The following is a 23,679-nucleotide window of genomic DNA, read 5'->3' as shown; positions in this document are numbered from 1 at the left end:
TGCTACGTGGGTAATCGTACTGTCCCCATTTTACAGAGGCTTGGAGAGGCTGTCCCTTACTCTTGATCTCACAGCTAGCTAGTAGCAGGGCTGGGATATGAGCTGCAGCAAACCCTACCGAGGCTGCTCACAGGTCCCCTTGGTGAAGGTCTGGCCGCCCAGGTAGGTGGGGGAGGACTTGCAAGTGTGTACGTGTGGCCAAAGGCAGTAGAGTGCTTTTCCATAACGTTAACGGAGACAGCAAGTGAGGACAGACAACCACAGGATGTTAGTTCCCACTCTGAGTGCTCTTTGTGTCTTTCCTCACCACAACCCAATATACGAGGTACTGTTAGCACTCTCATTTTTGAGATGCTGAAGTCAGGAAATCCGTTAGCTTTGCCAAGAGCACAGACAAGGGATTGGCAGCTCAGAGATTTGTACATCGAATTGAAGCATCCTCATCCCTAACCAGTAGGCTGAACTGTCCCTCTGTATAGCCGATAGGCTGAAGGAAGGACCTGGAGTGCCAAGTTATGGTGGCTTGGTTCCCTTATCCAAATATTGAGAGTAGATTTATTTCACAGGTTAAGCAAATAGATCTAAAGGGACTTGATTGGAAGGATCTTACTGGGCAGTTGCTGCAGTAAGTGAATTCTTACCTATTAGGAGGAAAATCCTCTTTGGACAGCAGAGAAACCCTAATTTTTACCACAGTGTTAGAAAATAGAGCCTGTTTTTACAGCTGCTCAGGGCTTTTTTTTTCTTTTTCCTTTTTTTAGTTTTAAAGTAATCTCTGCACCCAATTTGGGGCTCAAACTCATAGCCCCAAGATCAAGAGTAACATGCTCTACTGACTGGGCCAGCCAGGTGCTCCTATTTAGGGTTCTTACAATCGCCAGCATCTATGGGGCCTCAACACTGGCTTTACTTTGTTTTAGAAATGCAAACTTTAAAGGTAGCAAAGACCAGCTTCCCTTGCAGGCTTTAATTAGAATTTCATCTGCTTTAATTGAATAAGAGACTACTAACAGTAAGCTAAGCAGACGGTGGAAGGAGACATAAAAATATATCTTTGCTGTCCTGGGCATAGTGGGCCTTCAATAAATGTCTGTTTCCCACCCCTAGCCCCAGCATACCCTGCCCTCACTGTTCACAGGAACAAAATCAGAAGTGGTCCAAGAATACGATAAGGTAGAGGATGCAATGAAGGAGGGAAGGACACAAACCTGAGGTGAGACCTTTTGCAATGAGACAAAATTCAAATAGGGTCTTTGGGATTAAGGGAAAGTAATGCAAGATCAGTGAGCTTGGCTCCCGGGGCTCTTTCTGGAGAGGATGTTGCACCAGCTGTCACATTTACCGATGATACAATGCTCTTACAACATTCATCTGAGAGTCTAAAGTGTGTACTGGCAACACAGTAATGGGCAAGATGCACACACGATCCCTTCCCTTCTGAGTCTGTCTCTTTCTATATACGGGACTGTGGGCAAATCACCTAATTGCTCTGAGCCTGTTTTTTTCATCTGCAAGCTGGGACTAATACCCACTGCATAGGGGCTATTGTGAGGATGAAATGAGATGGGGTTTATGAAGCACCCGTGGTCATGCTTGGAAGTGCCTGGCACTTGGTAAGTAGTGGTTTATCAGTCAGTCTGTGGAAGAGCATGACTTGGGTTCTGTGGGGATCAGATGGGGATGGGAGGGAGACAGTTACCTGCTGATAGGAGCTTCAGCCCAGGGACTTCGTCAGGTGCTGAGTTAAAGCATCTTATCCCCCGAAAGAAGAGACAGGGTTCATGCCTGGTTGTTTTGATGCTGGTCTAGGAAGGAAGGGATGGGAGTTGGGGAGGAAGGATGTGTTCCTAGCAAAATTACATTAGGACAGTAATGCTGGTTTTCTTGATAATTGAACGTATGTAGCCTGTGCTAACTGACCGTGAACTCAGATCTGCTCATGTTCCATTCACCAGCCTCCTTTTTTCCTAGTCACCTGCCAGCCCTGAGAGAGAGACTTTTTTCTGGACTTGGTGCTTCAAGGACCCTGTGCCAGGCAGATGGACACACCCCACTCTAGATGTGAACAAAAGCTGGGAATTTTTCTTTTTTTTCTTTCCTCTGTCTTTTTAAATAACATTGATTTTTCTTTTAGGTAATATAATTTTTTTATATAACGGTCTTGCTTAAAGGAGGAGAACTCTTTTTTTTTTAAGTTTATTTATTTATTTTGAGAGAGAGTGTGCGTGTGAGTCAGGGAGGGACAGTGAGAGAGAGAGAGGCACAGAGAGGGAGAGAATCCCAAGCAGGTTCTGCTCTGTCAGCGCAGAGCCAGACGTGGGGCTTGACCTCACAAATCGGGAGATCGAGAGTCTTGACACTTAGCTGACTGAGCCACCCAGGCACCCCTGGGATTGTTTCTCTGACTATGAGGAAAAGATTAGGGAATTCTCTGCTTTACAAAGTTGGAGGGGACAGAGACAGAGAAGTGGTCCTCCAGGATGATTGGTCCTGCCTGGTGGTGCCCCCTCTGGCTGGTCAGAGACATTCCAAGAAGTGGGCGGGTGTCAGCTTTCAGACAAATCATAGACACTTCCCACCAGTGTGGGCAAGGCCAGGCCACGGAGAAGGAGACCTCACAGCAAAGAAAGGCCGGCACCCCTGGCAGCAGAATGCAAACACAGGCACGTCCTGCCTTTGGTTTTTGCACTGAAGTTAGATGTACTTACAGACGCTACGCACATGTGTGTCTATTCTCATTGTTACGATGAGAATCCTTGTGATTAAAACGGAGCTTTAATGGGGCACCTGGGTGGCAGTCAGTTAAGCATCCAACTTCGGCTCAGGTCATGATCTCACTGTTTGTGAGTTCCCCTCTGCCTGTGGGGAGGTGGTCCCCTGGGGCAGGTTACGGGATGTGTGGCTATAAAGAGGGATCCCTTAAATGTCTGCCTCAGCCTGGCTGGGGTGGCTGATGGGCTAGAAACTGACATAAATTCCTATCTCTTGGAGGTCTTAGTTCCAAGAGTGACTGGCAATGACCTCTATGAGAGATGGCTACTTGATCAGGAGGTCACTTCCTGCTTGAAACTGCCAGTGGCCCTGGAAGTGACCTCTGATGTTCTGATCCGGCCCCTTGCCAATCTCTTCTCTGTGTGTTCCTTTTTTCTTCAGGGCCATCCCAGGGTTTTTTGAGATCCCTCACTCATGTGTTCCTGCCTTGGAACTTCGCGTATGCCATATCTTCTGCCTGGAACACTCTCTCTCTGTTTCCATCCCTCCTTTGCTGTCAAACCTTCCTTGACCACTGTTCATTATGGTCTACGTCCTGACATTTGCCTTCAGGAGCACTTAGCTCAGCTTGTGTGATTATGTGATGGTTCCTCTTGCCCACAAGAATGGCTGCTCCTTGAGGGAGGGCTGTGTCATTTACAGTAGGCCTTCCTTCTGGGTTGGGCTCAGATTCGATTTCTTGAACCAGCTAGAGACCCCAGCCCTACCACTCAATTGTCACTGGGGCAAGACACCTCATCTCTCTGGTCTTCAGTTTCCTCATCTGTTGGATGGGGGTAAAAATGCATCTGACTTATGGGGTTGTTGTAAGGATAAAGCAGGTAGAGGGCGTAGCATGGTGCCTGGCACATAGCAGGTGCTCAAAACCATTAACATTTGTCTCTGATGTCATCAAGAGTAAGCAGTAACAGTTACTAGTAAATTTTAAAAGGTTTCCTGGAGGAACAACATTTATTCCTTTCTTTGCAAATTGAAATGAGGTCACTATTCATTTACCATTACCATGATCCCCAGAGCTGAGAGTCACTTGAATGGCTTGTACTGTCTCAGGGCTTCACTCCCTGTGGGACTTAGATTCCTGTAGACACGAGATTAGTCAGTGACATGGTACATATTAGAATCACCCCTGTGAGTCGGATGGCTGCTACTGCGTCAAGCATTATGCCATTGCCTGACTACATCACATCCTCCTAATGGAACTTTGGAGCTTAGGTGATGTGCTCTACCCCAGGGTAGGACCCAGGTTGGATTTGAACTTGGGCGTTTTCTACTCCAAAGCCCCTCTCTCTCTTTCCACGCCACTGCTCAAGCTTGCTTCTCAGGTTTTCCTTTAACCAAGATTATGAGAACAGAAGGGGTCTGTTTTGAAAGAAATGGTGTGGCCACTTGCAGAGCATTGCCGAGGCCTGAACAGTAAGACCAATACCTTAATCCTTCCACAGGTATCCCCATCCCCTGGGTGGGGACTGTACCAGATTAGTGTCACTTCAACTGGATGCTCCCCATCTTTCAAAAACGCTCCTCCCCCACCAAAAGGGAGAGGGCATCTGTCTGTACAGTGCTGCCTGCAGAAGAGTTGAGTGTCTTTCCCTGTGACCCCACTTACAGGTTTGTCTTTAGGAAATAACCAGATATGTGTGCCAAAATTTATTGTGTGTGGGTTTTCATTAGCAAGCGTTACTTATCCCAGATACTAAGAAATGAGAAGCACACCAAGTACTGGTCAGACTGATTCTAAGAAGAGGGCACATTCATACAAGTGGCTTTTAACAATCATATTGCGGAAGAGTATTTCATGACAAAGAGAAAGACTCACAGTAGGTTAAGCGAAAATAAAGGGCACAAATTAACAGTGGTTATCACTAGGTGGTGTGCTTATGTGTGGGTGTTATCTTATTCTTTAAACCTGTCAGTATTTTCTACATTTAAAAAAAAAAATTATTTATTTATTTATTTATTTATTTTCAATACTCTGTAAACACGCTTTTTTTTTAAATTTTTTTTTAACGTTTATTTATTTTTGAGACAGAGAGACACAGAGCATGAAGGGGGGAGGGGCAGAGAGAGAAGGAGACACAGAATCGGAAGCAGGCTCCAGGCTCTGAGCTGTCAGCCCAGAGCCTGACGCGGGGCTCGAACTCACGGACCGCAAGATCGTGACCTGAGCTGAAGTCGGACGCTTAACTGACTGCGCCACCCAGGCGCCCCTAAACATGCTTTTTTGACTGTGCCAGCCAGGCTGTCCCTCTGCATTGTTTTACAATGAGTGGTGTTACATCATCAGAGGGTTTTTTTTAAATATTTATTTATTTTTGACAGAGAGAGAAAGAGAGAGAGACAGAACACGAGCAGGGGAGGGGCAGAGAGAGAGGGAGACAGAATCAAAAGCAGGCTCCAGGCTCTGAGCTGACAGCTCAGAGCCTGATGAGGGGCTTGAACCCATGAACCATAAGATCATGACCTGAGCCGAAGTCGGATCCTCCTCAACCGACTGATACTCAACCGACTGAGTCACCCAGGAGCCCCTCATCAGAGGGTTTTGAATGTAAGGTTGTACACAATAGTCAGTGCCCCGTGGTACTGAGTGGGCACCAGGAGGACGGGGGAGTGGTCTCAAATTTGTCATCCTTGCCCTTGTCCTTGGTGGTGCCTTCACATGTGGTCACTTTCCTCAGCTGTGCTACCTGGCACCTCACCTTGGCCCTTTTCCTGCCATTGCTTGTTAGTTGTGATCAGTGATACCGTATCATCTGCCCTTTCTGCAGGCCATGTGGGGGCCTCCTGCAGACACCCGGCTTTCCCAGTTGATAAGTTAGTAAAGTGACTGCCTTGGCCCCATTTCATCCTGTCTTGGAGAGTTGGAAGAGATGGGGCTAAATTCAAGAACAGGCCCTCCTGAACTGTTTCAAGGAGAAAAACCAGCTCACCATCAATGTCTTCTGGCCTGTTTGCCAGTTTCAAAACTTGGTGGATAGAAACCCACATTTCTTGCCATCCCTCCCCCACCCAACCCCCACACCAAAGGACTCCCTTTGGGTGTATTATCTGTTCCTCCAAAGAGTCCTAACATGAGTCTAGGAACCAAGTCCTTTCCCCTGCCCCCTCCACGGGGCCGAGCATGGTGTGGGTGGGAGGGGATGGCATGCTGAATATAAGCCCTTGTAGGATTAAGTTGATGTGTGTGTGTGTGTGTGTGTGTGTGTGTGTTTAAGTAGCTTCATGCCCAGAGCAGAGCCCCCGCACAGGGCTTGAATTCACAACCCTGAGATCAAGACCTGAGTTGAGATCAAGAGTCAGACGCTTAACCAACTGAGCCATGCAGGCACCCCTAAATTGATTTCTTTTAGCCTACATATCCTACTTACAGATCTGTTCTGACTTCTGGAGACCCTGAATAATAAAACAGGAAGTCAAGGAGTTTACCTTTAGCAATAATAATAACAATGCACATTGCCTTTGCTGTGTACAGGAGACTTTCCCATGAGAAAGTCACATTCAGCAGCAATGGGACCATTTCTCAGCAGCCGAGGAACCTCATCACTTATGCCTGCACCTTTCAACAGTTAAGGTCTGGTGTCTCACCCTGGCTATCAGGGCCTCTCTAGTCTCATTCCTCCCGGACCTCACAGACGTGTGCCCTGTGCTCTCCCACCTCTGGGCTTCTGCATCTCTGGTTCTGCCCTCCCAGGCTGGTTTCCCTGCCTGGTCAAGGATCAGCTGAGGCCCACTTCCCGCAGGAAGTCTTTCTATGCCTGAATCGGGGCCAGCTCTTCCTCAGGTGTGTCCCTTCCCGCATCCTGCTCCCCATCTGCCTGGTGAGGGTCTGGCTGTTCCTGCATCACCTGCAAGCTCCATGGGGTCAGGGACTCTGTCCTGTTGAGATTCACTACTGTTCCCCAGAGACCAGCACAGTGTGTAGCATGTAGCAGATACTCAAATCATTGTTAAGTGGAATCTAATGGAAATAAAACTTTTATTTTTGATAAGGCTGCCTGAGTAGAGCCCCAGGTGTTGGCTTGTGCATCTGAAGTTCCTGCTGGGTTAATGGGGGAGTGGAAGCCGTTTATTATTACTTTATAAACAGGCTGGTTGTAGTAGGGATCTTCTTCAATGTGGAAGGGATAAAGGAGAGAATAACAAAAGAGGTTTGGGGGAATAGGTTGAGGACTAGGAGTCTGGATATAGGTTTTGCCCTTGGAAATGGAGTACTGCATAGGCTACCTGTTCTTTGAACAAGGAACAGGTGGGTAATGAGGCACTGGGTTTGGGGTCAAGGAGTCCCTTTAAAGTTGTAGTGGAATGAAGTTGCAGCTGTTGAAATGAAAGTTAGTTTGCTCAAGATGCTTAGTTTCTGGCCCCAAAGGCAGGCTGTCGGCCAGGAAGAGGCCACCCAGCACTAGGAGGCTGAGTGTCTGCAACAATACACAGGGGCTTCAGTGAAGAGTCTCAGCTTTGCTAGAGCAGTTCTGAACACCTCCTGTGGGGCCTGGGGGACTGGGCTGTGAGGTCGGCTTCCCAGAGGCTGCTGTCAGGACTGGTGCCTCCCAGCGAGCCTTCACCAGCCCCCTCTTCCTGTGAATGAGGGGGTGGTGGTTAGAGACGGAAGGGGTCCACTCAGAGGCTGTTCTTGCCATTTAACGGAAGGTCAGTCTGGCAAAAGCCATAATTCTTGGGCTGACCCTCTTTTCTCTGACCTGGGGGCTGGCTTCACTTTTTCGGTTTCTTCATCTGAGAAGTGGGCCCACACAACTCTTATACCTCACGAGGCTGTTGTGAATGTTAAAATAGATCAAGCACTTAAAAGGCACACCTGGATTATGAGAGCAACTAATGAATTTTTGATTTTTATCACGATGGTTTACTTTTATAAGAGCCATACAGTGTATGGCATTTTTTTTTTTTTTTTAACGAGAGAGAGAGAGAGAGAGAGAGAGAGAGAGAGAACAAGTAGGGGAGAGGGGCAGAGGGAGAGAGATATAGCCAGCCTTAAGCAAGCTCCACGCTCAGCTTGGAACTGGACACAGGGCTCCATCCCAAGACCCTGGGATCACAGACCTGAGATGAAATAACCAACTGGACACTCAACCAAATGAGCCACCCAGGCATCCCTGTAGGGAAGTCTTTGTATCCCCCCCCCCCTCCCAAATTTATTTTGAGAAAGAGAGACAGAGACAGAGAGAGAGAGAACGAGCATGCGCGGGGAGGGGGCGGCGGCGGAGGGGCTGTCCGCTCAGCCAGCGGAGCTCGAACTCACAAACCGTGAGATCATGACCTCAGCCCAAACCAAGAAGCTGGCGCTTAACAGGCGCCCCCATTCTTTATATTTCTGATTGTATGGGATCCTGAGGGCCGCAGGCGGTGATCTACTGAATGAATGAATGCAGAAAATAGTTTTAGTTCGATTCCCACGTCTATTTCCGCACGGTGACCCAGGCCACTGCAGCCTGCTGCTCTTTCTGGCTCAGCACCCGCCCACAAACCCCGCGATTCCTGAGGGCTTGGTGGTGCGGGGATTCTCGCAGCTCTGGCTCGTCCGCATTCTGACCCTCACAGTCCAGGAAAGGGAGGCTTGGACAAGACCCGACGCGCCCCAGGTCAGCCTAGCAGCGGGGTGGGGGCTCCACGCACAGGCTCCGGCCCTCGCCGTCAGGGCAGCCCCCTAAGTCGCCACAGTCCCCTGCTGCTCCGATACTTAACCCCGCGAGCCTACCCTGGGCTGTCCGCAGCGCCTTCACCGCAAGAGCTGGGGCCGGGAGGCACACCCCTTCCCCGACGCTGTAAATTCTCTCCGCCAGGGTCTGGATTAGGTGGCGGGGGAGAATGCCTCAGGGCCCAGATCCCTCCCCAGTCTTCTCAGGGACACCGGCGGGGCTAGCGGAGGGGGAGTGCCGAGCAGCAGCCGGGCGTGACTGCGTCCGGGTCCCGCGCCACCCGGCTCCGGCGCCAGAGGGGGTCCCCCGCCCGCCTCCCGCCCACGTGGCCGGCCCCGGCTCCCCGCCCCCGGCCCCGCCCCGCCCGGGGGAGCGGCCCCCGCAGCAGCCGCCACCGCCGCGGTCGCCGCGGTGCGCTCTCCCGCTCCTCTGGGCCGAGCCAGCGCTGAGCACCGAGGTGAGTGAGGGCGGCTGGGCGAGAACCCCGCCCCTCCGCTAGACCCTCCCTGGCTGGACACCCCTGCTAGGCGCCCGGGAGCGGGCACTTTCCGGGGCTGGCTCCTCCCCTGCCTTAACCCACAACCCCGAGCTGGACCCCCACCCCCCACCTCCGGGTCGCCCCCACCCGTCCTGGTGCCCGAAGCGGACTCGGCGCGCTGTCTGGTCCCGGCGCACTCGGAGCGCAACTCGGTTGCCTGGGCGCGGCGCAGGTAGGCAGCGCCACCGCCACTCCGGACCGGCGGCCGCTCGCGCCGGAGACCCTGACTTCGGTGCTGGGAGCTCTTAGGCGAGCGTTCCCAGAGCCACTTCCGGGGAGGGAGGCGCCACCTGTCCTTTTCCTTGGTGTCTTCCCCAGCCTTGGTGGGTCGCCCACAGGTCAGCATCGCGTCGGGCGCTGCTGGTAGTGGCTCGCGGGGCTGCCGGTCACTTCGCCGCGAAGAACGCGGCTCTGGACGCGCAGGGCGGCGGCCGCGGTTCCGGGACCGCCCGGCCCTTGTGCTGGCGGCTGCATCTTTTAAATAGCGCGGCCAGAGGACCGTGAGGTAGAGGCGAGGGAGGCGGACCCCAAGGGGTTCGGGTGAATCTCGGTGCCTCATAGCCAGAGGCCGGTGAGCATTTTCTGAGTGTGGAAGTTGGCCGAGCCCGGTGGAACTGGATGCCTTTGGGCTTTGCCACGGGGTAGAGCTGCGCTTTGCACTGTCAGCCTCAACACGGGCTTGAACAGTGCTGAAACAGAGCGACTTGTTCCTAGAGGACTCTTTCCCCCTTTAATGCCTGAACCCGGCTTGCTTCCAGCCCTGGGCAAAGATGTGAGAACTGCCAAACGGTAGTTGTCCTGGATGCACCGGCAGAAACTTATTTTACATTTCAGGCACAACACAAGGTGTAACTGTGTTTTTTCTTGGTTGGGGTGTGGAAGCGGAAAGCTTCTCTGTGTCTGTGTCTTAGCTGTGTAGTCTCAGGCAAGTTACTTCACCCATCCGTGCCTTAGTTTTCTCATCTGTAAAATGAGGATAATAGTACAAATGCTAAAGTGTTGTGTGAGGTGAAAGTTCTTAGAATTGTGCCTTGTATCAAGGTAAGCTCTACTGGCTTTAGTTGTTCTGGGCTGCAAAATCCTTGGGCTTTGCAGTAATGTTTCCTATGGTTAAGCAGCCTTTTGCAAAATGTGTCTCAGAATACGAGATTAGAGATGACCTTTGTCAAGGACACTGCTGAGAAATGGGGTCTCAGACCTTCTCTGGAAGCTCTAGAGTGTGACTGGATATTTGCCTCACTGAGGGGGAGTGAATAAGGTTCCATGGGAATTCCTTCAGTTCTCAGGCCCCCTGATAGGCTGATACTTACTGTCTCATCTCTGTGAGTGTGGGAGTGTAGTTAGGGGCCCAAAGACCTGCTCTTGTCCCCTCCCCTCCACTCACTAACCTCTAGCAGATTGTCCCTCCAGTGGAGCCTGCACCAGTTTAGCATCTTTTGGTGGTAGTAACCACAGATGGGAGTCCTGAGCCTGGGGCTCCAGGAATCTTCTGACACGTACATGAGATGCTTGGAGCACAGGTATGTATTTTTCCAGAGAGTTCTCTCTTCATCATGTTCTGCAAAAAGCCTGCACCCCACAAAAGGGGATCCTGAATTGCTGGTGGGGACATTCTTACCTCTTGTACAGGAGCAGGCCCAAGTTCTTATGGTGTCAAGATGTCAACATTACCTGTGTCTCCTAGAGGTAGAGGCGTACACGTGTTCCTTTGTGCCCTTACTCAGGGCACACCTTCCAGTGGAAAATTCAAGTCTGCCTTGACTTGAGAAAATCTGATAAAGAAGTCAATTGGGGAAAGGAGAAGGCAAGCTGAGGGAGCAGAGATTGTTGGCCTGTCGTGGGGCTGTTAGGATGGGATGCAGTTCATAAAATTTGATTTCAAGTTGTCAGGAGACTCCTCAGGGCCTTTGCACATGCTCTTCCTGTTGCGGAGCACACTCTTCTACCATTCTTCTCATGTCCGGCAGTATCTTGTCCTTTAGCTTGGATGTCTTCTCTATCGAGGTGGTTTCCTTGACCACTCTGTTCAAAGCAGCCCCTCCCCCATCAGTATTTATCACATTCTCCCATTGTATTTTATTCATGGAGCATACCTGAAATGTTCATAGTCATGTATCTATTTATGGGTTTATTGTCTGCCTCCACACAGGAGAATGCAGACTCCAAGAGCGTAGAGGTATTGCCCTCTTTACCACTGAACTCTGGGCCCTGACACACAGTAGATGCTTTATAAATGTTCCTTAGTGACAGAATGAATGAGCATCCCCTGAGTGAAGTGAGGTGAGTAAGAGCTTTTTTTTGTTTTGTTTTTCTTAAGTAGGCTGTACGCCCAACATGGGCCTCAAACTCACAACCCAGAGATCAAGAGTCACACGCTCTTCTGACCAAGCCAGCCAGGTTTAATTAATTAAAAAAATTAATCCTTGGATGCATTATCTTTTTTTTAAATTTTTTTTTTTCAACGTTTATTTATTTTTGGGACAGAGAGAGACAGAGCATGAACGGGGGAGGGGCAGAGAGAGAGGGAGACACAGAATCGGAAACAGGCTCCAGGCTCTGAGCCATCAGCCCAGAGCCTGACGCGGGGCTCGAACTCCCGGACCGCGAGATTGTGACCTGGCTGAAGTCGGACGCTCAACCGACTGCGCCACCCAGGCGCCCCTGGATGCATTATCTTAATGGTGTGTACAATATTGTCTGATTCATATCACTTTGCACTTTGCTCAGGTTGAAACTTGAGTGACAATGAAACGCTTGTATATATGATTCTAATTAATGCACATTCCTGCGTGGGAGATCGCCGGTGTGGTGGGTGGAGTGGGGTCTTCTGTGGAGAGGTTTGGAGATAAGCTTTGCCTTCTTCTTCACTGTAGTGAAAACTGTTCATTCAGTTATGAAAATGGGTACACTTTTTTGTAAAAAAAAAGATCGAAGATTATAGTTATTTGGAATCCTATCTGCACATGTGCCTTATCCCCTTAGCTCAGCTCATTCACTCCATTTATTCAAGAACCATTTATGGAGGTAGGGCTTGGAGACTGGCCACAGAGCAGTCAAGACTGGCAGTGTTCCTCCATTATGGTGTTACATCCCGTGGGCAGAGATGGACAGTCGACAACTAGCTCTATAATATGATATCAGGGAGTGTGGTCAGTGTAATAAACAAGATGAAGCTGGATGGGATCCACTCACCCAGAGTGAGTGGGGTGGAGGCAGCATTGGTTTAGTTCAGGGATGGTTTCTCTGAGGAAGCAATTCAAACAGAAACCTAGATGAATGTGGGGTGTGGCTATCTGGGGGAAGACAATTCTATGCGTGTGGACCCCAAGGTTGTGGTTGAATTCCTGGCTTGGCCAGTCAGCTCTTGAGCCCTGGACATGGTCTGTCTCACTGGGGAAGGGGGAGGGGAAATGAGACATTGTGGGCAGAACCTCCATCACCTCCTTCCCAGATCCTAGCAGGTGGCTGGAGTAAGATCTCAACACTGTGTGCTCTCATGGTTGACCAGAAGGCTTGTGCCTTCCTTTCCAGAGGCACCTGGAGTAATGGTGTTTCCTGAAACTGCCACCTGGGCGATGAGTATAAGCCTTGGGGGGCACTGCTAGAAATACAAACCTACACGTAGTAAGACTTGCTTCATTTCACCTGCCCTCGCCATGGACTGCCTCCTCTTTTGTGCCATTTGGTTACAAACATCTCATCACCTACAGGGAACCATCTAGAAGGAAAGTAGTTACTTAGCAAAGCTTTGATGGAAAAAAACGAAGTGATGAAAATGTATAGGATCATAGACCAGGAGATGTATGCTTCCCATTCTCCCCATTGAGTGGTTGATTGGTTGGTCATTTGATGTTATTTAACAAAGCATAAAGGAGGTATGACAGGGAGGGTTCTTGGAAAAAGTGATATCTAAGAAAAGAAAGGGATGGCTACAAGTCACTTCTCTTGGGGAGTGGCGGGGGGTGGGGGATGGAAGGAAGAGGGAAGAGCATATGCAAAGGTCCAGATAAAGAGGTACCAGCTCTCAGATGATGCCAGATCCTCATTGGTTATGGCAGCGTGTGTGCACATATGTTGGAGTATTCTGTGGAAAAGGAACTGACATACCAGTGCTCAGTAAATGCCAGTTGATGTGAAAGGCCGTGCCTTGTGCTATTGGGCTCTACACTGACATCCTCATGTATTATCTAAAACTGTCCCGTGGCACATGCCCTCTTAGCATCCCCATCTTCCTCACCAAGAAAGCAAGGTGGGAAGTGGAATAACTTGCCAACTGTGTCTTTCTTGAACTCTGTTCAGTTGTATCAGGGAAGGTGGAGATGAGGGGGATCTTCCCAGAAGATTGATTCAGTGATGTCAAGAGAGAGAGATGCTTTTAAATATCACTGACAGGCCTTGCTTTGGTGCACAGCGCTGTGGAATGTCATCTCTGGGATTGCAAAGGCTGCTCCCGGCCAACCGCCAGTCTCTGGCATGGTGAGGATTTGTTGGGGTGTTAAGTGGATCCCCAGGGTCTCTGGTGGCCACGGAGCAATGAGACTGGAGGAGGCCGTTGCCTTATTTCCCCAGGAGTCTCCTGACTTTTCTAAAGAGAGGCTGGGGTCCTTGGCCGGAGCTGAAAGACAAAGGAGGCAGTTTGGTGCCTTGTGTGGCTCAGCTAGCTAAAGATCAAACTAGTTATTTAACAGTCCAGCTTAGTTCTTTGTCCAATCTGCCACCTCTACTTCCACCCAGCATATGATAACTTTATAGGTTGGGGTTTGCTGCTCCTGCTGATAGAACCCCAAGCCCTGAATTCATCTTCAATTCTGAGCTTACTATTTTCCTGGAAGCTGGGGTGGTGATGCAGGGCAGTGGCCGACTTGAAGGCAAATTGACATGTCCGGAGGTGGTGGAGGTGATGGTCGGGGTCCTGTGTTCCAGTCTCAGCTCCAGCATTGCATTAGTAGCAAAGTGACCTCAGGCAAGGTGCCTAACCTCTGCAAGCCTTGGTTTCCTCCTCTGTGAATGGGGACAGTGGTTGGCTGTACCTTATGGGTTTGCTGTGGGGATTAAATGAGAAGATATGTGCAGAGAGCATATTCCTATCACAGCCTCTGTGCAGGAAGGGCTGGCTGTGGTCACTATCTGGTGACCTAAAATGGACACACATCACTCCGTCACTACTTTGTGCTCTGAAAGGTTTGCTGAAACACACAGAGAGTTCTTCATTCAGATTTGGGGACCTCACCAGGGACAGGTGCTAGCCTTTCTGGAGACAATTATATTAGGAGCCAAATCCGGATAGTGGAGTTGAGGGTAAATTTATTGTGAGACAGAGGTCAGGTGTGAAATGCCATGAGATGCCCTCCCCTCCTGTGGTCTCTCCCAGGCCTCCCCCTACAGTGGTGGCTTCCATGTACCCATGACCCTCAGAACCTGGCTGCTTCAATGGACTGTTCTGGTGTATCGTCACCACACCCCATTCCAGGTCACCTGCTAGACCCTCCAATGGAGCTGAACCCAACAGCCCCCCAAATACCCCAGAGGCTTTTCAACATTAACAGCTTTGCATCCACTGTTCCTACTACTGGGAGTGCTCTTTCACTCTTATCCACGTTCAGAATCTCCCACACTGCCCAGCTCCAATGGCCTTTTCCCTCTTTCCTTCCCCTTTGACTAGAAAAAGAAATGCTCTTTTGTACAAGAAAGGCTGGTTATATTCTTTACATATACAAACGCAAACCAATCAGAAATTGTAGAGTAAAAAATTAAATTGTGCCTCCCCCATCCCTGGCTTGCTTCCAGAGAGAACATTTATGGTCAGCTGACTGTATATTTTTCTTGTTTTGATGTACAGGTGTGTGTACCTGTGCATATCTTTAAAAACCAACATAATGGGCTCATTTTATATGTATTGTTCTCCAATGAGATTTACCTCATTTGACCACATGTCCAAGAGCACTTTCTCTGTTCATATGCATTTCCTCTCTTTTCACACCCCCCCACCAAGAGAGGAGAGTACAAGTTTGTATGGACATATGTTTTCAGTTCTCTTGGGTATATACCTCCAGTGGGATTGCGGGTCATATGGTAGCCCTATGTTTACATTTTGGAGGACTGCCAAACTGTTTTCCAAAATGGCAGCACCATTTTGCAATCCCACTAGTAGTGTTTGAGGGTTCTGATTACTCCACATCCTCATCAACACTTGTTACTGTCCATCTTTTTTTATTATTGCCATCCTAATACATATAAAGTGGTATCTCATTGTGGTTTTGATTCTCATTTCCCTATAGCTAGTAGTGTTGAATTTTTTTTTTAATTTTTTTTTTTTTTTTTTTTTTTGAGAGAGAGCGTGTGAGCGCTGGAGAGGCAGAGAGAGAGGGGGACAGAGGATCTGAAGCGGGCTCCACACTGACAGCAGAGAGCCCAACGTGGGGCTCGAACTCGTAAACTGTGAGATCATGACCTGAGCTGAAGTCAGTCACTCAACCAACTGACCACCCAAGTACTCCGAACATCTTTTTTTTTTAATTTTTTTAGAGCAGTTTTAGTTTAGTTTTGTTTTTTTGTTTTTGTTTTTTTTAATTTTTTTTTCAACGTTTTTTATTCATTTTTGGGACAGAGAGAGACAGAGCATGAACGGGGGAGGGGCAGAGAGAGAGGGAGACACAGAATCGGAAACAGGCTCCAGGCTCTGAGCCATCAGGCCAGAGCCTGATGTGGGGCTCGAACTCACGGACCGCGAGATCGTGACCTGGCTGAAGTCGGACGCCTAACTGACTGCGCCACCCAGGCGCCCCAGTTTTGTTTTTTTAATAATAAAATCGAAAGGAAAGTACAGAGATTTCCTTTCTACTTCCTGTTCCCACACATGCGTAGCCTCTACCATTTATGAACATCACTCGCCAGAATGGTACTTTTGGTACCAAGAATGAACCTACATTGACACATCATGATCATCTAAGGCCCATAGTTTATCTAAGGGTTCACTCGTGGTGCTGTAATTTCGGTGGGTTTGGACCAATGTATAATGATAATTATAAACACATGATAATATCATACAGAGTATTTTCACTGCCCCAAGAATCCTCTCTGCTCTGCCTATTCATCTCTACCCTCCTGCCCCCTAAAACCACTGAGCTTTTTATTGTCTCCACAGTTTCCCCTTTTTTTAAATGTCGTATAATTGGGATCAGACAGAATGTAGCAATTGGTTTCTTTCACTTAGTAACATGCATTTGAAGTTTCTCCCTGTCTTTTCATGGCTTGATAGCTCATTTGTTTTTAGTGCTGCTTAGTATTTCATCATCCGGATGTACCAAGTCTATCCATTCACCTACTGAAGAACATTTTGGTTGCTTCTCAGTTTGGGCAGCTATGAATAAAGCTGCTTTAAATATTCATGTGCAGGTTTTTGTGTAGACATAAGTTTTCAACCCCTTAGGGTAAATACTGGATTGTATGGTAAGAGTATATGTAGTTTTATAAGAAACCCTCCAAACTGTCTTCCAAAGTGGCTGTACCATTTTGCATCCCCACCAACAATGAATGAAAGAGTTTCTGTTACTTTACATCCTTTGTCAGCGTTTGGTATGGTCAGTGTTTTGGATTTGGGCCTTTCTAATAGGTGCGGGGTGGTATCCTCATTGTTTTAATTTGCATTTCCCTGATGACATATGGCGTGGAGGAGCATCTTTTCATATGTTTACTTGTCATCTGTATGTCTTCTTTGGTGAGGTGGCTATTATGGTCTTTGGCTCATTTTCAGATCAGGTTGTCTGTTTTCTTATTGTTGAAGTTTAAGAGCTCTTTGCATGTTTTGGATAACAGTCCTTTATCAAATATATCTTTCACAAATATTTTTTCCTAGTCTGTGGTGTGTCTTCTAATTCTCCTGGGATTATCTGTTGCAGAGCAGAAATTTTAAATTTTAGTGAAGTCCAGCTTATCAATTATTTCTTTCATGGATTGTGTTTTTGGCATTATAGCTGAAAAAGCATCACCATAGCCAAGGCCATCTAGGTTTTATCCAATGTTATCTTCTAGGAGTTTTATAGTTTTGCATTTTATATTTAGGTCTCTGATCCATTTTGAGTTAATTTTTGCAAAGGGCATAAGGTCTGTGTTTAGATTCATTGTTTTGCATGTGGATATCCACTTATTCCAGCACCATTTGTTGAAAAGATTATCTTTGCTCCATTGTTTTCTTTGCTCCTTTGTCAGAGATGAGCTGACTATATTTATGGGCTCTCTATTTTTTTCCATTGGTCTATTTGTCTATTATTTTGCTAATAGCACAGTGTCTTGATTATTGTAGCTTTGTAATAAGTGTCGAAGATAGGAAATTGCAGTCTTCTAACTTTGTTCTTCTTTAACATTGTGTTGGTTGAATATCTTTTCACTTTGGAGAAGTGTCTTTCCAGATCTTTTGCCAGTTTTTAAAAGTTGGTTTGTCTTTTTATTATTGATTTGTAAGGGTTCTTTATATATTCTAAATTCAGTCCCTCATCAGATATATGATTTTTAAATATTTTCTCCTATTCTGTGGATTGTCTTTTTATTTTCTTGGTTGTGTTCCTTGAAGCCTAGGATTTTAAGTGTGATGAAGTCCAATTTATCTATTTTTATTGTGTTGCTTATGCTTTTGGTGTAAATGTTTCTCTTTTTTAAAAATTTTTTTTAACGTTTATTTATTTTTGGGACAGAGAGAGACAGAGCATGAACGGGGGAGGGGCAGAGAGAGAGGGAGACACAGAATCCAAAACAGGCTCCAGGCTCTGAGCCGTCAGCACAGAGCCCGACGCGGGGCTCGAACCCTCGAACTGCGAGATCGTGACCTGAGCCGAAGTCGGACGCTCAGCCGACTGCGCCACCCAGGCGCCCCTAAATGTTTCTTAAGTATAACACCAAAAAGCATAAAGCATGAAGATTTATGCTGAAATTTTCTCCTAAGAGTTTTATAGTTTTTAGTCCTTAGGTTTAGGCCTTTGATCCAGTTTGGGTTAATTTTTTTTTTTTTCAACGTTTATTTATTTTTGGGACAGAGAGAGACAGAGCATGAACGGGGGAGGGGCAGAGAGAGAGGGAGACACAGAATCGGAAACAGGCTCCAGGCTCTGAGCCATCAGCCCAGAGCCCGACGTGGGGCTCGAACTGACGGACCGCGAGATCGTGACCTGGCTGAAGTGGGACGCTTAACCGACCGCGCCACCCAGGCGCCCCACAGTTTGGGTTAATTTTTATATGTGGTGTGAAGTAGAGGTACGGCCTCACTGTTTTGCATGTGGAGATCCTGTTGTCCCAGAGCCGTTTGTTGAAAGGGCAGCCTTGTTGAAGATCGATTAGCCATAAACGTAAGTGTTTGTTTCTGCCCTCTTCATTCTGTTGCATTGACCTGTATGTAAATCTTTATGCCAGTACCACTGTCTTAGTTAGTGCAGCTTTTTGTAACTTTTGAGATCAAGAAGTAGGAGTCTTCTCGCTTTGTCCTTTGTCATGATTGTTTTGGCTATTCTGGGTCCTCATATGAATTTTAGGACCAGCTTGTCAATTTTTGCAAAAAAGGCAGCTGAGATTTAATAGGGACTCATTTGAATCAGAATGTCAGTGTGGAGTTTTGCTAGTTTATCCATATTAAGTTCAGATCCTGATGCATCACTTGCTCGTTGATGGGTTGACACTCAGGGTCCCATCCTTGGAGCTGCAAAGACAAAGACCCAGGGACATCAGCATCTCTTTTTCTTATTGAGGTAAGTGACAAGTACAGGGTAGTGTCCAATCCAAGGCTGGAGACCTTGGATAAAACATTTAAGCCTTGAATGTGTGAAATGGGAGTAGATCTGGCACTGACCAAGCATATGGCAGACTCAGCTTCCTTGTATCTGAGGGCGTGATGGAGATCCATAGAGATCCTCCTTTATTGCCCTGCCTCCATGCTTGACAAGTGTGGTGAGAACTGGGGACACCCACAGCCCCAGAGGCACCAGGGAATGGTGGAGGGTATTAGAGTGAGGCCGTATTTTAGCTTCTTTTATTTGGCGGGCAAAGAGGTAGGATTTCATTGAAGGAAAAGGTTCTGCTGCTAAAGCAATTTTGCCTCCTCTCCCCAAACTGGCATCATGCTTTGTAGAACGGAATAAAAATAAGAAGGGAATACTATCACTTATTAGAAGATTAGTTTACACCTCTACCTGCACTTATGCATTCCAGATGTCATGCTTTGGCACAAGTCCACGATTGTATTCTTACAGAAGAAGAAAGAAAAAGTGAAGCACCGACATGTGTGTCACTAGGAGTCTGGTTTTCTAGACTGCAGGAACAACCCGGGGCACTACAATGGGCAATGCAAACCCACGGTGCCCCGCAGCTGGGGCTAGGGGCTCCGTTTGAGACAAAATGGTGCTAATGTGTGTGAGAGGTTGGAGTTGTTTATCACAGCAATTTTAAAAAGTATTAATTTGGGCAGAGTTTTTGTTTGTTTCTGGAGGGGAAAAAGTTATATCCAATAGAAAGTATTTTGAGATCTTCAGACGCCAAGCTCCTTTGGGTTTAGCAGGTTCCCTTTACCCAAGCTGTTAGAACAGGCAGTTCGTAGGGATTTCATTCGCATTCGTTACTGAGGGGTGTGTGTGCACGCCTGTGCACATGGAAATTTAGGGGAAAAACACAATGATATAACCCAACCCCCAAACAAGGAAGCATGTGTCAGAGCTGAAGTTCCAGTCTCAGAAGATGCAGCCTAGGCGACCTTGAGTAACCTCTTTCTGTGACACATCTCCCAAGGGGTGGGGGGAACTGTTTCTCTCCAGCAGGGCTTTAATTTTACAAAAGCCCTGTGCACTCAAGTGGTTTTCTTAACAGGTCACTCACATTTTGTACGTTCTGGGCTGGGCAGGGCCTCACTAGTCCTTGGCCAGCCTTGTGAGTCAGAGAATATTTAAATGACTGCTGAGGTCTTCGAGGAGAGAGAGCTGGCAAGTGAATCTAGGAAGGTGGAGTGACTCTTAAACAGCACTGCAGTGAATGAGTGGCAGAACCGATACCAGGGTCAGCAACCCTGTTTTATTACACTAATAAAGAAAGTTGTATTATCTTTTCAAGTGAGATAATAATTATGATGCTACCAAATTCTATGGAGCACTTATTATATGGTAGAGTCTGGGCTTTCACACTTGCGTTTGACTGTGACACATTGTAAGAGATAAATCTAGGCTATAACCTGGGGTGTGTGTGTGTGTGTGTGTGTGCACATGCACGCACACGAATGCATGCACATGCATATCTGAAACAAAAGTTTGGTGAGACAAGACTTACCTTATGTATGTTTAATGTCCTCTGATAATTCTTTCCTACACTAGTGAATTTGTGCTTTAAATTTTTTTTTAAAGTTTATTTATTTATTTTGAGAGAGAAAGTGAGCACAAGGAAGGAGGGGAAGAGGGAGAGGGAGAGAATCTCAAGCAGGCTTCACACGGTCAGTGTGGAGCCTGATGCAGGGCTTGAACTCATGAACCATGAGGTCATGACCTGAGCTGAAGTCAAGAGCTGGATGCTTAACTGACTGAGCCATCCAGGCGCCCCTATGCTTTTTTTTAAATGATGGTTAAGAGACCACTAGATTTATTTCATAAATGGGTCAGAACTTACTGTTTGAAAAGCACTGTGTTAGACAGTTTGCTGTGTGTTTTACATGTACTATTTCATTTAACAACCTCAGGAAGAGGGTATTAGTATCTCCATTTTCTGATGGGGAAACCAAGGCACAGACAGATAACTTTCCTAGGGTCACACTGTGAATGAGTAGTGGAGCTGGGCTTGCACCCAAAAAGACTAAGTCCTGTTACAAGTTCATGGTGTGAACCCAGGTCAGGTATCTATCTCCTGTAACAATCAGTGGAGAAGGTATAATTTAATATCTAATGAGTTGCTGCATATTGAGAAGGTTGCCACAAAATGGATATAAAATTAATACCACTTTTTGACCTAAAGTTGCATTTAAAAACACATGTATCCACTATGATGGCTTGGATCAATACATAAACATATTATCCTTCCTAAGTTACTGTATTTTGTGGATTTTTTATTTTTATTTTCTTAGTCATCCGATGACTTGGAACTTCATGCAAGTCCAGATAATAAGGGATAATTTCTGATGGAGAGTCAGTTGTTTTGGGGGTATATTAGTCAGGAATCTCCAGAGAAACAAAACCAACATACTTACATACTTACATATAAATTATATACATAAATATATATATATACACACACACACACACACACACACACATATGTAATACCACAGTATGTATAATATAAAAGTATATATTATATAAAGATATATAATGTGTACATATATAATGTGTATGTATATAATTTATAATGATATATATTGTATAATGTATATTATATAACAGGATGTCTTCTCTGTCTCTGTCGATATATATCTCATACAGAGCGAGAGAGAGAGAGAGAGGGAGAAAGAGATATATTTATTTTAAGGAGGTGGTGATTCCTCTATGTGATTGTGGAGGCTTGACAGGTTTGAAATTTGCAGAGTAGGGGTGCCTGGGTGGCTCAGTCAGTTGAGCGTCTGACTTCAGCTGAGGTCATGATCTCATGGTTCATGGGTTCGAGCCCTGTGTCAGGCTCTGTGCTGACAGTGTGAAGCCTGTTTGGGATTCTGTCTCTCCCTTTCCCTCTTCCTATACCCATTTGTGTTCTCTCTCTCAAAAATAAATAAACATTAAAATCTGCAGAGTAGGTTGGCAGGCTAGAGACTCAGGGAAGAGTGGCCATTCAAGTTCAAAGGCAGTCTGTTGTTAGAATTCCTTCTTGCTAGGGGAGGTCAGTCTTTGTTCTATGAAGGCCTTCAACTGATTGGATCAGGCCCACCCAAATTATGAAGAACAGTTTGTTTTACTCAAAGTCTACTGATTTAAATGTTAATTTCATCTAAAAAAAAAAACCTGACCCTTCACAGAAACTTCTAGAATAATTTTTAATGTTTATTTTTTTTTTGAGGGAGAAAGAGAAAGAGGGAGAGGGAGAGAGAGAGAGAGAGAGAGAGAACAAGTGGGGGAGGGGCAGACAGCGAGGGAGACACAGAATCCAAAGCAGGTTCTAAGCTCCGAGCTGTCAGCACAAAGCCCAACACAGGGCTTGAACCTATGAACCACGAAATCATGACTTGAGCTGAAGACAGACACTTAACCAATTGAGCCACCAGGCACCCCTAGAATAACTTTTGACCAACATCTGGGCACTGTGGTCTAGACAAGTTGACACATAAAATTAAGCATAATAGGGAGTAAGATACTGTTTGAAGTTGTTCAGAAGAAACGAAAAATGCAGTGGGAAGCGGGACTGTGATATTGTTACAAATAGGAGGGCATTTCAGAAAGAACTCCCTCTCCCATGATTGATTGCCAATTAAGCCCGTCCCTGGTTCCCATGCAGTTATGGGAGCACAGCATGGGTTGACGGATGGGAGGGGGTAGCAGGTGCAGATTTTCTTGCTTTGACTTGAATGGATTTTTCTGACATTTCTTTTTTAGACCAGAGACCTGAGAGTTCATGGCCCTAAGTAAATAGAGCCATTTATCTCCAGCCAGCGGGTGCTTGTTCAGTGGATTTTTCTGTAGGGACTGTGTGTGCTGATGTAGCATTTGTATCTCAGCCTAAACTTGGAAGACTTTGCTCCCCTCTCGGATGCCTCAAGCTACCAAGTAACCTGTGGGTCACTGGCCACAGGAACTACCTGGGGCTGTTTGGGTGGGAACTCAGGCTGTATATGAGAACATGGTTATCGAGACAATATTAAATTTATTATCTTTTTCATTTTCTCTTATTTTTATTAAGGTATAATTAAGGTATAAAATTGATTCTTTTAAAGTGTGTGACTTAGCAGTTTTTAGTATATTCACAAAATTGGGCAGCCATTACAACTATTTAACTCCAAAACATTTTCATCAGCCCAGGATATAGCTTTTTTTTTTTTTTTTTTTTTTTTGGAAAGTAATTTAAACATTTGAGAACACTGTCTGCCAGATCAGTCCCATCAGCAAACAAACATGCTGTTATTTGTCCCAACTTAAAGAAAACCCCCCACAACCCAAACACTCTGGTCACCTTACTTCTCCCTCCAGTTATGACCCTATTTCTCTTCAGTTTAGAGCAAAACTTTTTGAAAGAATTGTTTGGACTTGCTTGCTCTAATTTTTTGTCTCCCTGTCTCTCTCACTTGTTAAAAAAAAAAACTTGTGATAAAATATGTATAACATAAAACTTAGTATCATGACCATTTTTAAGTGTCCAGTTCAGTAATGTTAAGTATGTTCACGCTATTATCCAACAATCTCCAGAACTTTTTCATCTTACTAAATGGAAACTCTGTTGCAATCAGTTCTCCATTTCTCCCTCCCCCCAGCCCTGGGTAACTACCACTCCACTTTCTGTCTCTATGAATTTACTGACTCTAGATACCTCATGTAAATGGCATCAATACAAATAAGGCAGTGTTTGTCTTTTGTGTGTGTGACTGGCTTATTTCACTCAGCATAATGTCTTCAAGTTTCATTTATGTTACAGCAGGTGTCATTAAGGCTGAATAATACTCCATGGTATGTATATACCACACTTTGTTTCTCCATGCATCCATTGAAGGACAGTTGGGTTGTTCCCACCTTTTGGCTATTGGAATACTGCTGCTATTCCATTCTTCCGTGAACCCATGAA

At 46.4% G+C, this 23,679-nt stretch overlaps 2 protein-coding genes across 5 annotated transcripts in view; one reads left to right on the top strand and one right to left on the bottom strand.

Annotated features, from left to right (window-relative positions):
- The first annotated feature begins 8,135 nt into the window (after positions 1 to 8,135).
- Positions 8,136 to 23,679, top strand: part of ARHGEF3 (Rho guanine nucleotide exchange factor 3) — a 309,958-nt gene continuing 294,414 nt past the window's right edge. For 2 of the 4 annotated variants that reach the window (XM_045493273.1, XM_045493267.1), the window contains exon 1: positions 8,136 to 8,366. In XM_045493273.1, coding sequence (XP_045349229.1) covers positions 8,151 to 8,366 — 216 coding nt within the window. In that variant the 5' untranslated portion in view covers positions 8,136 to 8,150. Of the gene's footprint in view, positions 8,367 to 8,784; positions 8,881 to 9,748; positions 9,808 to 23,679 lie in introns of those variants that run through there. The other 2 variants (XM_045493270.1, XM_045493268.1) reach the window with 2 other exon arrangements.
- SPATA12 (spermatogenesis associated 12) overlaps positions 13,011 to 23,679 on the bottom strand; it is a 32,497-nt gene continuing 21,828 nt past the window's right edge. The window contains 3 exon segments of the mRNA XM_045491031.1: positions 13,011 to 13,221; positions 13,223 to 13,310; positions 13,313 to 13,576. Coding sequence (XP_045346987.1) covers positions 13,011 to 13,221; positions 13,223 to 13,310; positions 13,313 to 13,576 — 563 coding nt within the window.

The sequence above is a fragment of the Leopardus geoffroyi genome, chromosome A2 (genome assembly GCF_018350155.1).
Source record: "Leopardus geoffroyi isolate Oge1 chromosome A2, O.geoffroyi_Oge1_pat1.0, whole genome shotgun sequence".
Taxonomy (NCBI): Eukaryota; Metazoa; Chordata; class Mammalia; order Carnivora; family Felidae; genus Leopardus; species Leopardus geoffroyi.
This window is presented reverse-complemented; position numbering and strand designations above follow the sequence as displayed.